The sequence below is a fragment of the Gopherus flavomarginatus genome, chromosome 14 (assembly GCF_025201925.1).
Source record: "Gopherus flavomarginatus isolate rGopFla2 chromosome 14, rGopFla2.mat.asm, whole genome shotgun sequence".
Lineage (NCBI taxonomy): Eukaryota > Metazoa > Chordata > Testudines > Testudinidae > Gopherus > Gopherus flavomarginatus.
Window position 1 is genome coordinate 38,971,117 of NC_066630.1, and position 19,375 is coordinate 38,990,491.

The 19,375-nt window shown below is 55.3% G+C and overlaps 1 protein-coding gene across 2 annotated transcripts in view; it reads left to right on the forward strand.

Moving 5' to 3' along the window:
* The window catches only part of FHOD1 (formin homology 2 domain containing 1), a 68,315-nt gene that overhangs the window by 21,379 nt on the left and 27,561 nt on the right, over positions 1-19,375 (forward strand). For both annotated transcript variants that reach the window (XM_050923148.1, XM_050923149.1), the window contains exons 4-6: positions 15,409-15,476; positions 17,732-17,837; positions 18,572-18,666. In XM_050923148.1, coding sequence (XP_050779105.1) covers positions 15,409-15,476; positions 17,732-17,837; positions 18,572-18,666 — 269 coding nt within the window. The remainder of the gene's footprint in view (positions 1-15,408; positions 15,477-17,731; positions 17,838-18,571; positions 18,667-19,375) is intronic.

Consider the following 19,375-nt stretch of genomic DNA (forward strand, 5'->3'; position numbering starts at 1 on the left):
TGGGTTCCATGTGTGGGTGCTGGTGGGCTGTGCTATGCAGGCAATCAGACTGGAAGACCTGGCCTTAAACTCTGACTCGGGTCCTTGTTCCTCACGTGGCTCTTGGGGCTGAAGGGGTTAATTATTTTCGGCACAAAGAGCCCAAGTACAACAGTATTTTTGCCTGTAATCCTGAAAACATGCCGCATGCTACAAATATTCTGGGTCACTTAGGCAAGCTCTAAATATAGACTTGGGAAGCACAAACAACTGTCTCACGTGGCCAAGAACCCTGACGGAGGGTCAGCATCCAGTGCTGGGAACCAGCATGGCTCCTCGGAACTTGGTGTCTCCCCATTCCTGAGCTTGGTGGGGGGAGCACGAGTATTGCACAGTATTGCTGTATTAACAAGATCTAGAGCGGCCGCCCCTTTGCTGCAGCCTGGGGCCCCCTTGCCAGCAGCCCGCGGGGAGCTGATGTGGGGAGTGCTGCTCACTCTGCATGGGTCCAGCTACTAAAATGCAGTTAGTCCTTTCCTTGCATCACTCTTCCACGTGGCCAGCTACGGCAGCTGCCCCGGGATGCACTGTGGGAGTGGGAGGAGGTAGGCCCGCACTGAGAAGACTTGCTGTTCTGTGCAATAGGAGCCCAGGTGATAACCGCTGAGTAGGTTTCTGAGGAGCTCTGTCAGCCTAGACCAGCCTTTCCCAAACAGTGGTTCCCAATCCTTTGGTAGATCCCAGAAGGGTTGAGTGGGGTTGCACTTACCCTGGAGGCGCTTTCACTTCCCCTGAGGAGTCTTCACCTGAACGGCTGACCCAGGCCTGGGAAGGTGGAGCATCCCACTCTGTCTTTGTGCCTGTAGTGTCTACCCTTTCCCTTCCCGTGTACCTGCAGGTCTCTTAGGGACTGGGCTCCAGTGCAGTGTCTGCTAATTCTGCAATCCTTTCCTTGCAGAGTGGCTGAGGTCAGGGTTCTGCTATCTGCTGGGGCCTCTCAGGCTCTGGCCGGGTTAGGGTCTGCTCTGCTTTGTGTCTCTGGTGCTCAGACATTCCAGCAGCTGGAGGGGGCAAAGGTCACCTGAACTGCTAGTTAACCAAAAGTCCTAATCAGCGTTCCTGAAATTTTCTCGGAAGGCTGCTGCTTGCCTTGTTAGAGCGTCTGACTGAGCCACCTCAGGATGCTGTAGAGATCAGCTGGACTGTGCTTTAATAACTGCCTATCAGACAACAGGAATCAAGAGGAAACCAGCAGTAGAAACTAACCCTAAACCAAACACTAAATTGGCAGAAACTTGCCAGCAAGTTTAAAAAATAGATGTTGGACGATTGAACTATAAGGTGGAAAGGTCCAGCTGGCTCGGTCGTCGCGCTCAACAGGTAGTGATCAACAGCTCGATGTCTAGTTGGTTGCTGGTATCAAGCGGAGTGCCCCAGGGGTCGGTCCTGGAACTGATTTGGTTCAATGTCTTTATCAACAATCTGGATGATGGAATGGATTGCACCCTCAGCAACTTTGCAGATGACACTAAGCTGGGGGGAGAGGTAGATATGCTGGAGGGTAGGGATAGGGTCCAGAGTGACCTAGACAAATTGGAGGATTGGGCTAAAGAAATCTGAGGTTCAGCAAGGACAAGGGCAGAATCCTGCACTTAGGAAGGAAGAATCCCATGCACTGCTACAGGCTGAGGATCAACTGGCTAAGCAGCAGTTCTGCAGAAAAGGACCTGGGGATTACAGTGGACGAGAAGCTGGATATGAGTCAGCAATGTGCCCTCATTGCCAAGAAGGGCAATGGCATATTGGGCAGTATTAGTAGGAGTATTGCCAGCAGATTGAGAGAAGTGATTATTCCCCTCTGTTCGGCACTGGTGAGGCCACACGTGGAGTATTGTGTCCAGTTTTGGTCCCCTCACTACAGAAGGGATGTGGACAAATTGGAGAGAGTCTAGCAGAGGGTAACAAAAATGATCAGGGGGCTGGGGCACATGACTCATGAGGAGAGGCTGAGGGAACTGGGCTTATTTAGTCTTCAGAAGAAAAGAGTGAGGGGGGATTTGATAGCAGCCTTCAACTACCTGAAGTGGGGTTCCAAAGAGGATGGAGCTCAGCTGGTCTCAGTGATGGCAGATGACAGAACAAGGAGCAATGGTGTCAAGTTGCAGTGGGGGAGGTTTAGGTTGGATATTAGGAAACACTATTTCACTAGGAGGATGGTGAAGCACTGGAATGGGTTCCCTAGGGAGGTGGTGGAATCTCCATCCTTAGAGGTGTTTAAGGCCTGGCTTGACAAAGCCCTGGCTGGGATGATTTAGTTGGTGTTGGTCCTGCTTTGAGCAGGGGGTGGAACTAGATGATCTCCTGAGGTATCTTCTAACCCCAATCTTCTATGATTCTATGAGTACAACTATAAAACCCCCAGCTGCATACACTATACTGCAGGACATCAGCCCGACACCATGTCCTGGGTTCATTGAAAAAGCAGCATTCACAAGTCGGCTCTGACAGTGATCAAATGCAGAATTCCAGTCTGTGCTGGGCAGACACGTTCATCTTGGCCAAACCAAACACGTGAGCTGCACTGCTCTGGTGCAGACATCCTTGTGGTCAGAGGGAGAGGAGCGTTAGCTAGAACCCTTGCTCCCTCCAGTCACTGTTTGCAGAAGAACCTTCAGGGTCAGGGCATCAGGATCTTCCTTTCTTTAGCTGGAAACTCGACTTGTGACCCAGATGTGTCAGGCATGCAATGTGCAGATCAGGCTACTTACAGAGCAAAAGCTAGGCTGGCTGCTGTCTTTGCACGCAGACTTGCTCGGGGGGCTGGCTGCTGGAGCCTGCCTGCAGACAGATTATGCATGGCTGCTGCAGGACTCCTAAACTACTTTCTGACTGTGATTCAGTCACACACTCTTGCCCTCTTCCTGACTTGCCTTTGCAGCATTTCTGCTGTAATCAGATTGCTGATGAAACCTTATTTACCTGGAATATCGTGGCGTGTGTGTTGCTCTTTGGGGGATGCCTGTGAAATGCAAACTCTCCCAGACCGACCAGACGGGCTTTGGGGAAGACACCATTGAATAGGCCTTCTCTGGCTGCTGCTAGCAATGGTTATTTGCGTGGTGTCTGCAGCAGGCTTGGTGTTGCTGGCACAGGAAGTCGCGTTAGTTTTTCCTGTCCCTGACGCATGCGGAAGGATGTGTCTGAACACCAAGTGCCTCTTTCACGTTCCTGCAGAGATGAGATTTGCCTACAGCTCTGACCCAGGGGGCCTGGCGAGAGAACATGCTAACTCTTGGATTAGTGGGATGGGGGCCGAAATTTGGTTAACTTTTATTTTGCCAGCTTGGTCAGCTGCATGACCTGACTGTCTTCTCGGTGTCCCTAGACCTTTGTCCCTGGCATCTGCCTTGCTTCCAAGTTTTCCATTAGATCAGCAGGCACAGCATGGCCCTCACCTCCTCAGACTGCTGGGGAATGCAGCATTTCTATTAGCTCCTGGCCTGCAGGAGATAGGTGGGGGATGGGGGGGGACGCTGTGGACACTGGCCCTGCAGAACCTCTTGGTCAGGCCCCTCTGACTCCACTCATGTCAAGCCCGACAGGCCTAGCAGTTCAGCAGTTGCAGCTTCAAGATGTTGTATGTTGTGATGCAGTAGGGACTGTCTGTGTGGGGAGTGGGAGAGCAGGGGAGGACTTTAGGGGATGGACGATGCCAGGGCCTGTAACCTGAGCTAGGTAAGGGAGGGGAAAGGTCAAACACCTTTGCCCGGGAAGGGGAACAAAGGAAGGGAGCGGCAGGAGGGAAGCAGTTGGAGTTTGGGCTTGGGGCTGTGTGGGTGGAATTCAGGGTATCCTAGCTAGGATCCAAGCACCCTGAAAGCCCAGAAGGACTCGGTGGATGGGTCCTGACTGTGCCTGCAAGCTCTGCTGTAACCTGTGTTCCTGTTGTCCAATAAACCTTCTGTTTTACTGGCTGGCTAAGAGTCACTGTGGGTCCCAGGAAGAGGGGTGCAAGGCCGGACTCCCCCACGCTCCGTGACAACTGGTGGCAGCGGCGGGAGATACTGCACCCCGTGGACGGCGCTTCCTGCAGTAAGTGACTGGGGAGCAGTAAAACGAAGGGGTGGTTAACCCCTGGGAGTGTGTGCCCAGTGAGAAGGACTTTGCAGTAACAGGGTCCCCCGGGGGATTGCAGCGAGCGGTCCCAGGGGCGGAGGAGTCTGCAGCTCGACCCTGGCAGAGAGGTGGTGACCTCACGAAGGGCTGGTGCACTAGGGGTCCCCCTGGAAACCGTGGGGAGCGGCGAGCACCCCGGCCTGTGAGTGGCCAGCAGGAAGAGGTATGCCAAGCGGCGCAAGTGTGACCTGCTGGAGCTGTGTAAGCAGAGGGGGCTGCACCCAGGGAGGCTCAGCAAGGACCAGCTGATTGCCCAGCTGGAGCAGGGAGACCGCATGAATGAACGGAGCCCTGTCTCTGAGGGAAGCAGCCGAGCAGATGCAGCGCAGGCACCAGTGACTGTCCCTGCTGGGAGTGGTCAGCCGGCAGACGAGGGCTTCCCGAGACCCCCCCTTCCTAGGCGTAGAGGAAGGGCGGGGAGGAGCCCAGTGTATACCGAGGGCACCGTGACACCCCCGGCCAGCAGGGGAGCCTCACGGCGAAGCTCACCCCCCAGCAGGGGATCCTCCCGGCAACGCTCGGCATCCGTGGAGTGGATGCGGCTGGAATATGAAAGGGGGCTGAGACGGGAGGAGCTCGAGTTAAAGAGGCGAGAGCTGGAGGAGAAGGCGAAACAACGTGAACATGAGCGGGAGGAGAAGGAGAAACAGCGTAAACATGAGCTGGACCTGGCCCGGCTGAGGAGAAGTGAGGCCCCGGCTGCGGTGAGTGAGGGGGGACCCAAGCCTACAAAGAGCTTTGATAAGCACTTGCTGCCCCGGCGTAAGGAGGGGGAGGACATAAATACCTTCCTGACGGCTTTTGAGAATGCCTGCGAGCTGCACAGGGTTGACCCTGCAGACAGGATTGCAGTTCTCACCCCCTTACTGGACTCCACAGCCGTGGAGGTGTACAGCCGACTGAAAGGGGCGGAGGCAGGGGACTATGAACGGTTCAAACAGGCCCTGCTCCGCGAGTTTGGGCTGACTCCTGAGATGTACTGGAAAAAGTTCCGGAGCCAGCGTAAAACCCGTGAGGTTACATACCTACAACTGGTCAACCGGGCGCAGGGGTATGCTCGCAAGTGGACAGCTGGGGCCCAAACTAAAGAGGACCTGCTTGACCTATTTATACTGGAGCACCTGTACGAGCAGTGCCCGTCCGACCTGAGGCTGTGGTTGATGGACCAGAAGCCGGAGAACCCGCAGCATGCAGGCCAGCTGGCCGACCAATTTGTGGACAGTCGGGCAGGGGATGGCAGGGAGGAGTCTCGAAGGAGCAGGCCTGCCTCAACGCAGAGAGAGAGTCATCATGGGACCTCCCAAAGGGGGCCTATGGAGAACCCCCCCAAAAGGGGAACATCCAGCGGCAGGTCCCTCCAACCCACTCAAGGGGACCCACGAGATATGGGCTGCTATCGCTGTGGCCAACGAGGTCACATACGGGCCCAGTGCCCCAAGCTCAGGGACAGACCAAGCAGACCCAACCCGCAGAGGGTGGACTGGGTAAAAACCCAATCGGAGGAGGGGCTACATTCCCAGGAAAGGGGGGTTGGCAACATACCACCTGTGGATGCTCCCGGTTCCGGGTTTTTGGTTTACCAGGTGGGCGCGGGGCTGCCCCTCCAGAAAGAGTGCATTGTTTCCCTGGAAGTGGATGGGAGGAAGGTCACTGGGTACTGGGACACGGGCGCAGAGGTGACGCTGGCCCGGCCCGAGGTGGTGGCCTCAGATCGGATGGTGCCCGACACCTACCTGACCCTGATGGGCGTGGGCGGGACCCCATTCAAGGTACCCGTGGCAAGGGTACACCTGAAATGGGGGGCCAAGGAGGGCCCCAAGGATGTGGGGGTACACCAATATTTGCCCACTGACGTGTTAATGGGAGGGGACCTTGAGGACTGGCCTAGTAACACCCAGAGTGCCCTGGTCGTGACTCGTAGTCAGAGTCGGCAAATGGCACTGCTCCCCGACAACGGGGAAGGTACTCGACCTGAGGTGCAGGACCCTAACTCAGGGAGCGGGGAACGCCCAGGGGCACGGTGCATAGAGGCTGCGGCCTCAGACCCAGCCAGCAAGAGAGAGCCGGTCCCCATTCCTGTCCCAGCTGCTGAGTTCCAGGCCGAGTTGCAGAAAGATCCCTCCTTGCGGAAGCACAGGGACCGGGCTGACCTTAGTGCGGTACAGACCATGAGGAGAGGTTGCAAGGAAAGGTTCCTGTGGGAGAAGGGGTTCCTGTACCGAGAATGGGCTCCCCCAGGGGAAGTAGAGTCATGGGGGATCAGGAGGCAGCTGGTGGTTCCCCAGAAGTTCCGTCACAAGCTGTTGTACCTGGCCCATGACATCCCTCTCGCAGGGCACCAGGGAATCCGGCGCACCAGGCAGAGGCTGCTACAGAACTTTTACTGGCCTGGGGTCTTTACCCATGTCCGACAGTACTGCCAATCCTGTGACCCCTGCCAGAGGGTGGGGAAGGCCCGGGACAAGGGGAAAGCGGCTTTGAGGCCTTTGTCCATCATAGAAGAACCTTTCCAGAAGGTAGCCATGGACATAGTGGGACCTCTCAGCAAGACGACCCGGTCAGGGAAGAAATACATCCTGGTGGTGGTGGATTTTGCCACTCGCTACCCCGAGGCGGTGGCCTTGTCCTCTGTCGAAGCAGACACAGTGGCAGATGCGCTGCTGACAATTTTCAGCCGGGTGGGGTTCCCCAAGGAGGTCTTAACGGACCAGGGGTCCAACTTCATGTCGGCCCTGCTCCGGTCCTTATGGCAGAAATGTGGGGTCCAGCACAACTGGGCCTCAGCGTATCACCCCCAGTCCAACGGGCTGGTAGAAAGATTCAACGGGACTCTGAAGATGATGCTAAAAACATTTATGAACCAGCATCCGCAAGATTGGGACAAGTACTTACCTCACCTGCTGTTTGCGTACAGGGAGGTACCCCAGGAATCTACTGGGTTTTCACCTTTCGAACTGTTGTATGGAAGGCGGGTGAGGGGGCCCCTAGACCTGATGAGGGACGAATGGGAGGGGAAGGCCGCTCCCGAGGGAGAGTCAGTGGTGGAGTATGTCCTGACCTTCCGGGAAAGACTGGCCGAGCTCATGGGCCTGGCCAGGGAGAATCTGGCCCGAGCCCAGAGGAGGCAGAAGGTCTGGTATGACCGCACAGCACGAGCCCGTACCTTCGCCACCGGGGATCAGGTGATGGTTCTTATCCCCGTGAGGAGAAACAAACTCCAGGCCACCTGGGAAGGGCCCTTCAAGGTTATCAAGCAACTGAATGAGGTAAACTATGTGGTGGAGCTGTCAAACTGGGCACATCACCGTCGGGTGTACCATGTGAACATGATGAAACCATACTATGACAGGGGGAATGTGGTGTTGGCCGTGTGTGGACATTGGGAGGGGCAGGGAGATGACCCCTTAGTGGATCTATTCCCTGGGACAAAAGCTGGTTCCCCCCTGGAGGCGATTCCCCTCTCTGAGCAACTGACCCCGGGCCAGCACGCTGAGATCAGAGGGGTGCTGCATCTGTACCGACAGCTGTTTTCCAACCAGCCTGGACGCACTAATTTGACTGTCCACCGGGTGGAGACTGGGTCACATCCCCCTATAAGATGCTCCCCTTTTCGGGTCACTGGTAAAACTGCCCAGGATCTTGAAAGAGAGGTCAGGGACATGCTGGCTTTGGGGGTGATCCAGCCGTCTTCCAGCCCTTGGGCCTCGCCAGTGGTGCTAGTCCCCAAGAAGGATGGGTCAATCCGGTTCTGTGTGGACTATCGAAAGCTCAATGCCATCACCGTATCTGATGCCTACCCTATGCCCAGGCCTGACGAGCTCCTAGACAAGCTAGGAGGTGCTCGGTACCTCACCACTATGGATCTTACCAAAGGCTACTGGCAAGTGCCGCTGGACGCAGATGCCAGGCTGAAATCGGCCTTTATCACCCCTCTGGGGCTCTGAGTTTCTGACCCTGCCCTTCGGCCTCAAGGGAGCGCCAGCCACCTTCCAGCGCCTGGTGGATCAGCTACTGAGGGGGATGGAGAGTTTTGCCGTGGCGTATATTGACGACATCTGCATCTTCAGCCAGACCTGGGAGGACCACATGTCCCAGGTTAAACAAGTCCTAGACCGACTCCGAAAGGCTGGGTTAACAGTAAAGGCTGAGAAGTGCAAGGTGGGGATGGCTGAAGTATCTTACCTGGGCCATCGGGTGGGGAGCGGCTGCCTGAAGCCGGAACCAGCCAAGGTGGAGGTGATCAGAGACTGGCCTGCTCCCCAAACCAAAAAGCAGGTACAGGCCTTTATTGGGATGGCGGGGTACTATCGAAGGTTCGTGCCCCACTTTAGTGCCATAGCCGGCCCCATCACTGAACTATGCAAAAAGGGGAAGCCAGACAAGGTGATCTGGACTGAGCAGTGCCAGGAGGCTTTCCGGGCGCTGAAGGAGTCTCTGGTTAGTGGCCCAGTTCTGGCAAACCCAGATTTTGACACCACCTTTATGGTGTTCACTGATGCCTCAGACACGGGACTGGGGGCAGTGTTAATGCAGGAGGATGAAAAGGGGGAGAGACACCCCATCGTGTACCTGAGTAAGAAGCTGCTACCCCGGGAACAAAGCTACGCAGCCATCGAGAAGGAATGCCTGGCCATGGTGTGGGCCCTTAAGAAACTAGAGCCATATCTCTTTGGGCGACACTTCACCGTGTACACCGACCACTCTCCCCTGACCTGGCTGCACCAGATGAAAGGAGCCAACGCCAAGCTCCTGAGGTGGAGCCTGCTCCTGCAGGACTATGACATGGACGTGGTCCATGTGAAAGGAAGTGCCAACCTGACAGCGGATGCGTTGTCCCGGAGAGGGGGCCCTGAACTTCCCCAGGTCACTGGGCAGAGTGACCCCGCTCAGTTCAGTCTCGAAGGGGGGAGAGATGTGATGCAGTAGGGACTGTCTGTGTGGGGAGTGGGAGAGCAGGGGAGGACTTTAGGGGATGGACGATGCCAGGGCCTGTAACCTGAGCTAGGTAAGGGAGGGGAAAGGTCAAACACCTTTGCCCGGGAAGGGGAACAAAGGAAGGGAGCGGCAGGAGGGAAGCAGTTGGAGTTTGGGCTTGGGGCTGTGTGGGTGGAATTCAGGGTATCCTAGCTAGGATCCAAGCACCCTGAAAGCCCAGAAGGACTCGGTGGATGGGTCCTGACTGTGCCTGCAAGCTCTGCTGTAACCTGTGTTCCTGTTGTCCAATAAACCTTCTGTTTTACTGGCTGGCTAAGAGTCACTGTGGGTCCCAGGAAGAGGGGTGCAGGGCCGGACTCCCCCACACTCCGTGACATATGTAAACCCCATCCAGATCTCTAACCCCTCTCACGCTCTGCTGCATGTGTGAAGGAAGCAGGCCTGGCTCTACAGAGCACAGGGGGTGAGGCTGTTTCTCAGTGTCAACAGCTTTGGGCTGTTTTCTGTTCCCCCTTATTACTCCCCCTGTGCGGAACTCCTGTGCCCCAGGGCAGTGCTGCTCCCCTGTCCCTGGAGGCCCCTGCAAGTTGAGCCCATCTATGCACAGGGTGTGGTCAGGGCCATCCTTAGGATTTATGGGGCCCTCTGCAGTATTATTAAACTGATGTCCCAATGCCCGGTGCAGCCCAGGCTCGCATGTGTATTTTAGGTAAGGGGGGGTCTTTTGAAGGATTTATTTTAAAAACAATATGTCTGAAGATCCATGCATTTAAGGCTAAAGCTAAATACTCAGATTGTGCATCTAAAAATCTATGCAAGGGGTTTTTAGAGATGTGATTTTATCATCTTCTCTAACACACTGATGAAATATTTTTAAAACAAATTTTAAACTAAGGTCCTGCAGACTAACATGTTCTGAGTAAACATGACAGTGATGCACAACTGTTTGTCAGTAAATTCAGGCAGTCTATACCTAGGGGTTGACAAATGCCTTTAAATGGCTCCGTTACCCCTTGAATGGCTCTCTAACAGTGTCAATGTTGTGCTAATAGGTCTGGCAGGCTGGAGGATTTTTCACTTTTAAGTACTAGATCCCCTCTGGAGGAAGACTAGGGAGGCTGCAGCAGCCAGCTGTGGTGGGAGCCTATAGGAAGCTGGGGAGGGACAGCTCAGTGGTTTAGGCACTGTCCTGCTAAACCCAAGGTTGTGAGTTCAATCCTTGAGGGGGCCATTGAGGGAACTGGGGTAAAAATCTGTCTGGGGATTGGTCCTGCTTTCAGCAGGGAGTGGGACTAGATGACCTCATGAGGTCCCCTCCAACCCTGATAGTCTGTGATTCTATGAAGGGTCAAAATAGGGATAGGAAAAGGCAGGAGGGTGGACACTAAGACCCAATGGTGCCCTAGATTTTCGGGTGCCCTACCCAGCCTTGTATGCCTAAGGGTGGCCCTGGGTGTGGTGCAGGGGGAGGTAGATGCTCTCTGCCAGTTCATGTTACCTTGGACATACCTGTCTGCCATCACCTGGCCCGACCTCCTGTGTGTCCAGTGTTCCTCCCACACTGACTGACTGCAGGGAAGAGACATTTTTCACCTATATCCCTAGTTTGTCTCTCAGCTGTGTAAAGACAGCAGCAGGTCTCAGAGGGAGAAGGGGCCGGGGCAGGAAAGCCGCCTCTTGGGTGGGTGTGAGAATCTGAGGGCTCTTGCTCGGGAAGGGCTATCCAGTGGTGCTCTCTTGCAGGGACTCCAGAAGAGGGGGGTGAAGGGGAGTGCACCTTTCTCTTGGAGCACAGAAAGGATTGTCCAGGGACTCGCTCCATACGGCGTGCAGATCTGCACCTGTTCTTCCTGTGCTCTCATCTCCATAAGACATTGAGCCTTGTGCTGCTGATCCGTCACTCTGGGAGCTAAGAGGGGCAATCATATCTCATGCTGCAGGACATGAGCTGATTGTGCCAAGGGTCAGGAAGGAACCTGTCCCATGTACAGAACTGTACAGCTTGCCAGGTGTGGCAGGAGAGGTTTTCACCTTTCTCAGGCACATGAGTCGCTGATCACTCCAGGAGGTGGTATAGCAGACCAGACAGAGCAGTGTCTGACGTGATGTGGCAGATCCTGTGCTGCCTGGCTTTAGCTGTCTGCACTGTCTATCTGTGTCCTGCAACCATGACATGGACCCTCTGTGGTGAGAGCAGACATGTGCTTGATTTTCTGCGGTGCCTTCCGTCTGCGGGAGTGGGTGCCCAGCAGAAACTGTGTTGGCAAAGTGCTAGTGCTGCTGTGATGGGCAGGCTGACCCCTGGCACAGCCCAAGACACTAAGCCCTGATGGGCTGTCACCTGGGATTCTGCCATTGTGTCCTAGGAGTGTCACCTTCCAGCTGGATGGAAAGAGCCCGCCCTCTCGGACTGCCCCGGGGGGAAGCCAGCAGGGCTAGCTATCTTGGGCTGTGGGCCAGAGGAGAGCAAGAGGCCATGCCTCTCATCAGAGTTCCTGTTTCTTCTCTGAGTAGGAAGCCAGGGGAGATATTTATAGCATTGTTATGCAAAAAGAAAACAGGAAATTGGCAAGTTCCAGATAACCCGCCATTGCTGGGCTGTAGCTGTTCCCTGGCTGCTAGCCCACGTGTCTGCTTCCCCCAGACCCCAAGGCTGACAACAGGCCCCGGTGGCCACGGGCTCCTCTTAGTGCTCAGGGGAGGAGACACAGCAGGGGCTCCAGGAGCTTCGCGGGGCCTTCCCAAACGGAGCAAACTCACCTCAGGACTGAGACTGAGCAGGGGCCTTTCAGCCCAGGGGACTTTTCCACGCCTGCTCCAAGCTGAAAGTAGCAGTTAAGAATGGAGGGAGGGAGCTCTTGTCTTAGCGTCCTGGGTTAGGAGCCAAGGGGGAGAGGGGCATGTGCACCTCTACAGGGGAGATTCATAGCTCAAGTGCAGCTTGCTGCTGGGGGAAGGATCGTGCACTCTGGCTTAGAGTCCTGCGTGGGACTATTGTTTGTAATCCCACTACCATCTGCTCCCCGGTTGTTTCTTGCGTTTTTATCCCAGTCCCACCCGCAAAAATCTTAGATCCCACACGAGAGTTCCCCATTCCTCCAAAAGTTCGTTAACATATTGCGGGGAGCGGGACTGTGCCTTGTGAGCCGCATGCTGCTCTTTTACGGTTAAAGTGCAGGGCCCCCTATTCTCCCCACCATGTTCTCCACCTACCAAACTGGGGGGAGGCTCAAGGCTTCTGCCCTGCAGCTGGGTGGTGGGGTTAGGGGCTTCTGCCAGAGACAACTGGTGCCTGCTGAGAGTGGGGGGTACAACTGAAAGGTGTGGGCCCCCCAAGAGCTTCAGTCACCGCCCCCACCCCTCCAAGGCTGCAGGATGGGGCTGCTGCTTTAGCTCCGTGGGGAGAGGCAGCAGCAAAAGCAAGGAGGCCTGGTGACACCACATGACCAAGTAGGACCAGCAAACCTTGGCAAAAATCTGGGAGGGGCACGTGACCCCACATGTCCCTCCGTCACATGTCGCCTCTGGCTTCTGCCCCGCGGCCTTAGGCCTTCAGGGAGCCCTGAGCCCTGGCTGGCACCTCCCATGGGGCTGAAGTCCCAAGCCCCAGCAGCCGTGCCCCAGCTCTTGAACTTTTGAAGATTGACATAGCGACTCAGGCGGTTAGTAAGTTTGGCCGCCCCTGGCATATTGTCTATATAAACGGAACTCAGACACAATTTTTACCACTAAAAGAATATAACAAATCTTGCTTTAAACCATGTTAAAAAATACTTCAACCCCTGTTATAAAAGACATCAAATCTCTTTCTATCCCTCACTTAAATTTAAGTATTAAAGCCTTTATTTAAAAAAAAATAAAAAGAAAGAAAAACTTGCTTTACGTTGCTGCAATTCTGTGTATGACAAACTGCTGTCATGTATATCTCACGGAACGTCAAAACAAATTGCACCACAATTTTGCCTTAAAGGTGCAGATGTTTCTAAAGATTATAATCATTAAGTTGTTTAAAAAATGTTGTAAACGGCTTAAGCATCGTTCTTAGAACTTTGAAACGTGCCTTTGAAGTTATTTATCTGTCAGGGTAATTACTGCTTTTTGGGAAACGTTTAATGGAAAAGCTGCTCACAGCTTAGGTTTTTGATAGAAATAAATTTTAAACAGAGGCTCAAACGAAGTGATCAGTAGTAAGGTCAAATTAAACAGCAGGTGTACCGGGGTGCAGTCTGTGGGTCTGGAGCTCAGGGAGTAGGTACAGGGAACGCTGGGCTGGGAGGAGGTGGTGGCTCTGGAGCTTATGAGGACAATTCAGTTCTTAGGCGGTTGTGATGTCGAACGCTTTCTGGCTGTTTGTTGCCAGGGCAAGAGCACAGCATAGCTTCTCCTTGCACACCCCCTCAGCTGGGGGGTAGAGGGCGCTGTCCATGCAAGCCATGCTGTAAGCCAGGCTCACTGTGCGGCCCGCAGTGGGGAATCAAAGGTCTCTGGGCTGCCCGCAGCAGCGGGGAGCCCAGAGCCCTTTAAATGCCAGCTGCTGCCAGGAATCAAAGGGCTCTGGACTACCTGCAGAGATTCCTGGCGGTGGCTGAGATTTAAAGGGCTCAGGGCTCCCCGCTGCCAGGGGCAGCTCAGAGCCCTTTGAATCCCAGCCGCGGCTCCAGCGGATGGGCTGGGGCTGGGATTTAAAGGGCTCGGGCTCCCCTCAGCAGCAGGAGCTCTGGGCCCTTTAAATCCCTGCCCCAGCCCCGCAAAGCTCCGGGTTCCCCCAGCCGTCAGAGCCCCGGGCCCTTTAATTTGCCCCTGACAGCTCCCAGCCATCTCTACAGCTGGGAGCCCCTGGTTGATTTAAAATCAAGTATCACCTCCCCACCCCCAACCTTCCTTTTTGGCCCACAGCTGTTTTGGTGGGGCAGCGCTGGGGAAGGAGGTTTTGTTTCTGCAGGGCTGGGTGGTGTTGGGGCAGGGAGTTTCCGCGGGGCCGGGAGGTCCTGGGGGCGGTGTTTCCGCGGGGCCGGGGGTTTCGGCCCTCAGCTGTTTTCTTTGGAGTAATGTGGCCGTCGCTGCTTTACGAGTTGTGAAGGCCTGTTGTAAGCTGTCTGGGGGTGCGGTCAGGCTCCCCAGCAGGAGTGCAGAATCTGCATCAGTCTCCTCAAAGCATCCACTGCAGCTGGAAGTGTTTGTTAGCCCTGGTTTCACAATTGGGTCATTTCCTACGTATGGTGTCTAACTGTGCCCTGGGCTGGCATCTCGTCCCTGTCTGGCTGCCCCCAGGAGCAGGGTGGGTGATCTCATGGTGATGCTTGGCCTGAGTGTGTTTCACTCTGCAGGGGTTCTCGCATGGCAGGTGCCGCCTGACTCCCGAGGGCTGCAGGCTATAGAAAGCAGAGAACCTCCCTCACTGGGGTGTGGGGAATGGACCGGCTCAGGAAGCGGGACACAGGCCTAGCTCTGTGGGGCAGAGAATGGGATCCGGAGCCTCCCCTGGCGGGAACTGGTTCCAAGCCGGCCCCAGCTCAGTTGCTTGAAGGTTTCTTGAGCTCTGTGCTAACTCCTCCTGGAGCGCACAGTGCTGCCTAGCATTCAGGCTCAGCACAAACCCTCTGGGCCGCGAGATGAGGAGTTACCACAGCATGCAGACCTCTGCACGAGGAAGCCAAGGAACCTTGTCCCAACCCCTCCTCACCTCCTCCGGGCTGCAGCAGCCCAGAGTCCCAGCTGGCAGCTTCTCTTGCCACCACCCCGAGGGGAGGAGATGTGTGCCTGGGACCCCTTGGGAGTCAGCTGAGGGGCATCCGCCTGTACTGGGGGGCAAATGGGCCGAACTGGCCATTGCGGTAGGTGGCAGGCGCAGGGCTAGGCCTGGAAGCAGGGCTGTCCTGCTGGGCAGAGCCGGGCAGTCTGCCAGCTGGAGCCCTCGAAGCCTCATTCCGGCACAGGCACCCCTCGGGCCCTGGGTGGTTCAGTCCCGAGTGCAGCGGCCTCTGGCCCGCACATCAGTATGGGCAGCCAGCCTGGCAGGCACAGTGCCCCAGCCTGTCTGTGTCACACTCTTTCCATCCAGGGGAGGGGGGTGTCCCCTGCTTCGATCACTGCCCCAAGGTGAAAGTCACGTGAGTGACACCAGCCCCCCTCTGTCCCCTCTACAAAGGGAGAGAGCCCAGCTGAGCCCTGGCACTGAGCGTAGGGCTTGGCCAGCGTGCGCTGTCCCCCTCTGCTCCAGCGGGGAGGGTTCATGGCTTTTCCCCATTGCTGGAGGATGCTCCAGGGTCCATGTCCCCCACCCCTCTAATGCAGCGGCTGTGTCTGCTTCCCTTCCAGAGAAGCTGTACAACTCCCAGGGGCCGGAGCTGAGACGCTCCCTCTTCTCCCTCAAGCAGCTCTTTCAGGTATGTACCCCCAGCCCCTCTGTGGGCCCTGGCTCGCCCCACAGCCCAGTGACCTCAGGCCCTGTGGGCCTGTGCCCAGGGCCATGTGCTGTGCAGGCTCCAGGGGGGCAGCTGGTCATGGAAAGCCTGTGGCGTTAAGTGATGCTGGGGGATCCCATCAGCCCAGCTCCCATGTATCCTGCCTTCCCCCCATGCCCGATTCCCGCTGCCCCCAGTTCCGCACTGAGGGAGCTGCAGGGCTTAGCACCAGGGGAGCAGGAGCTCTGGCCCAAAGCCAGAAGAGGTAGTATGGGTTTGTTAACCCAGCCCCTGCACCATGGGGGGCTGTAGATTTGGGCTGGTGTCTTGAGCCTCACCTCTCAATCTCTGCAGCACCCTGCTGTCCCACAGCTTCTCACCCAGCAGTGACCTGTGGGGTATAGCCCAGGCACTGCCAGCATTGCCCCTTTCCCCCTCAGCCCCCCTCCCCCATAGAGCACAGCCCAGGCACTGCCAGCACTGCCCCCTTGCCCCCCAAACCCCCTTCCCCACAGGGCACAACACAGGCACTGCCCCCTTCTCCCTCAATTCCCCCCATAGGGCACAGCACAGGCACCACCAGCACTGCCCACTTTCCCCTCAGCCTCCCCTTCCCCATAGGGCACAGCACAGGCACTGCCGGCACTGCTACCTTCCCCCTTGCCACACCCCCTCCTTTTTCCATGGGGTACAGCACAGGCCAGCCAGCATGGTCCTTCCCCCCACCACAGGGTATAGCTAAGCCTCTTCGTTTTCAGTTTAAATTGATTTTTACAGAAAAATTCCCACATTTTACAAAAAGTATTATTCATTTTTTTCTGATTTTCACCCTACTTTTGTGTCATTCAAATATATAAAAAATAACTTGCTTTATTAGGAAAATACAAACACGTCTTATGAAATGTAATTACGACAATGCATTAGTCTGTGGGTCTGTGCACAGCTGCCTGGCGAAGTGATGCTCTGTATTAGTTTAGAAGAGACGCACAATAAACAAACAAGCACACAGGCAGACTCTGAAGTGCATGTGCATTTGAATGCCTGCTGAATCTCACACCCACCACATACATATTTCAAGCTGTTAGCAGATAATGGTTTAAAGATTTGACACACGAAAATGGAAAGAAAACAAAACTCTGTGTCAGGCTACATTGCGGAACACAAGGGAGCATTTGAAAATAATAAATTTAAAGAAAAACAGGAAAAAGGGTGAAGTTGAGTGTATGCGCTGCAAATGATGTGGCCTAATTACTAAATGAAAACTATTAGCCTATAAATATTTAAATTCTACACCAGTAAACTGTTCGTTCAGCTGAGAAGTTTTATTTAGGGATTAGAGAGATTGTTTTCCTAAACTCAGGAGCGGCAGTGTTGTGCTCTGAGTTCTGTTTTAGTTCTGCAGCAAACCACACTGATGAATGGAATTCAGAGCATTAATTTTCTGAATACTTTTTTCCCGTCTTTCCATCCACCAAAATAACCCCCTGATATTTACCCAGAGAAATGGATATTTTGTTTGGTTTTTTGGACTGATTTTTCCCCCTGTTTTGGTTGTGGTGGTGGTAAACACAGATACATTCTTAAGAAAAATTAAATAAAATAAAAACTGAAAACAAAGGGCCCTAGGTACAGTACGGGCACTGCCGGCACTGGCCCCTTCACCCCCAGCCGGCTCCCCCCCTGGGGTACAGCATGGGCACTGCCGGCACTGGCCCCTTCACCCCCCAGCCGGCTTCCCCCCCCTCGGGTACAGCACGGGCACTGCCGGCACTGGCCCCTTCACCCCCAGCTGGCTCCCCGCCCTTGGGTACAGCACATGTACCGCCGACACTGGCCCCTTCACCCCCAGCCGGCTCCCCCCCTCGGGTACAGCATGGGCACTGCCGGCACTGGCCCCTTCACCCCCCAGCCGGCTCCCCGCCCTCGGGTACAGCACAGGCACCGCCGGCACTGGCCCCTTCACCCCCCCCAGCTGGCTCCCCCCCTCAGGTACAGCACAGGCACCACCGGCACTGGCCCCTTGTCAGACCACACCTCCCCTAGCTGTGGGGTATGGGCAGCCCTTGGGCTCTCCTGACCCCCAACCCCTTCTCTGTCAGTCTTGCCCTGTTTGCCCCATCCCTGCCTTAGTGGGGGTATGGCTAGGGCCTGTTCCAGCTTCGTGTCCCCCTGAAGCCATGACTTTGGGGTGTGCACCCCTGCGGGCAGATCAGTGGGATCTCTGGTTTGTGCTGCAGGAGGATAAAGACCTGGTGCCGGAGTTCGTGAACTTGGAGGGGCTGACATGCTTGATCAAAGTAGGGGCGGAGGCCGACCAGAACTACCAGAACTACATCCTGCGAGGTTGGTGACGGGACTGGCCCTCTGACCTGCCTCCTGGCAGGTCCCAGAGCCACTTGCCTGCTATTCTGGAACCCCTGGTTGTGGGGGAGGGGAGATTTTGGACCTTGAACCCCAGTGGCCCAGATACACACATATGGGGGTGTGGGAGTCCCAGCTGGAGGGGGAGGACTGCTCTGGGGAGTTCCTGTAGAATTCAGTTCATAGGTTATAGTCCAATGTCCAAATATCACATTCAGGGCGTACCAGCATAGCTGTGACCTCAGTCTTGCGATTCAATCTTCCCCTGACGGAGTCTAAGCAGATCTGAGATGAGAGAATCAGGACCAAAGGATCTTTTATATAATTTCTTGTCTTTTGACAAGTTGGGAGTTTCTCTGGGAACAAAAGGTCATTAGGATGACTTTGAAGAATGTCCCTCCCTGGTACTTAGCTATACAAATTAACATAAGGCCATTTGCTTGTTCCTTCACCATTCACAATACATTTCAAAAAGAGATGAATACCGAGATATCCCATGTTTACAATTCATTTAAGTGATCAGATGTTCTTTTGACCTCTGAATATCAGAATACAGCACAGACAGGGACTGTTGATTATGTTGTTGACCCTGCTCACACCTATGTAAATACACAAAAACACAAACATTCTCTCCCCATGTGTATTTTAAGGGTTATTTATTGTGCAAGCTGTTTAACCCTTTCTAGCCATGTGTCGTACTGCTCTTTCCCTCACAGCGCTGAGCCAGGTCATGCTGTTCGTGGACGGGATGTTGGGCGTGATCGCGCACAACGAGACCGTGCAGTGGCTCTACACGCTCTGCGGGAGCTTGGTGAGTGAAACAGCAAGCATGCCCCGCCGCAGCTGCACCCGTTTGCACTGGGCCATTGCTGCCTGCTCCCAGCCTCTACTTCCTGCTGCTTTATTGCAGCTGGGATTTGTCAAGGACAGGGCTTTCCATGCAGTGGCATTGCACTTTCCACGAAGAGTGTGCTAGGAGGTGGGGCTGCTGAGTGCTCCTGCACTCCCTGCTCTGAATCCTCTCTGCGTGGGTAACCTGCCTGCTCGCTCACCCCCAGTGCCAGGCCTGTGCCTCGCTTCCCGTCCAGCTGGGCTCTGCACATGCTTGCTGAGGGCAGGTTAAGCAATGCTCTGCCCTGGGCCATGTTTGGGGTCTTATTATCTATATACCTACCGACATCACGCTATGGTGGCTGTGTGCACACGTATTCCAGAGCAGATCTCCTCTGAGTGATGGTCCCTAGCTGTGTTTCACACGTGGGCATGTATGCGCCATGCACCGGCATTTCTTCAAAGCAGTGTCCATAGACCCGCACATGCGCAGCAGCTCGCCTCATGCTTCCGACCGATGATACAAGAGGCAGTGCGGGTCAACGCCTCTCCAGTTCCCTCTCACTGCCGCAGGGCCTGAGACCTGGGATTCAGGAACTGCGTCTCCTGCCCTCGCTCCTTCTCCATCAGCGATGAGCATCACTGGTGCCCGTGCTGTCTGGGTGAGGCACGTGTCTCTGCCAAGTGCC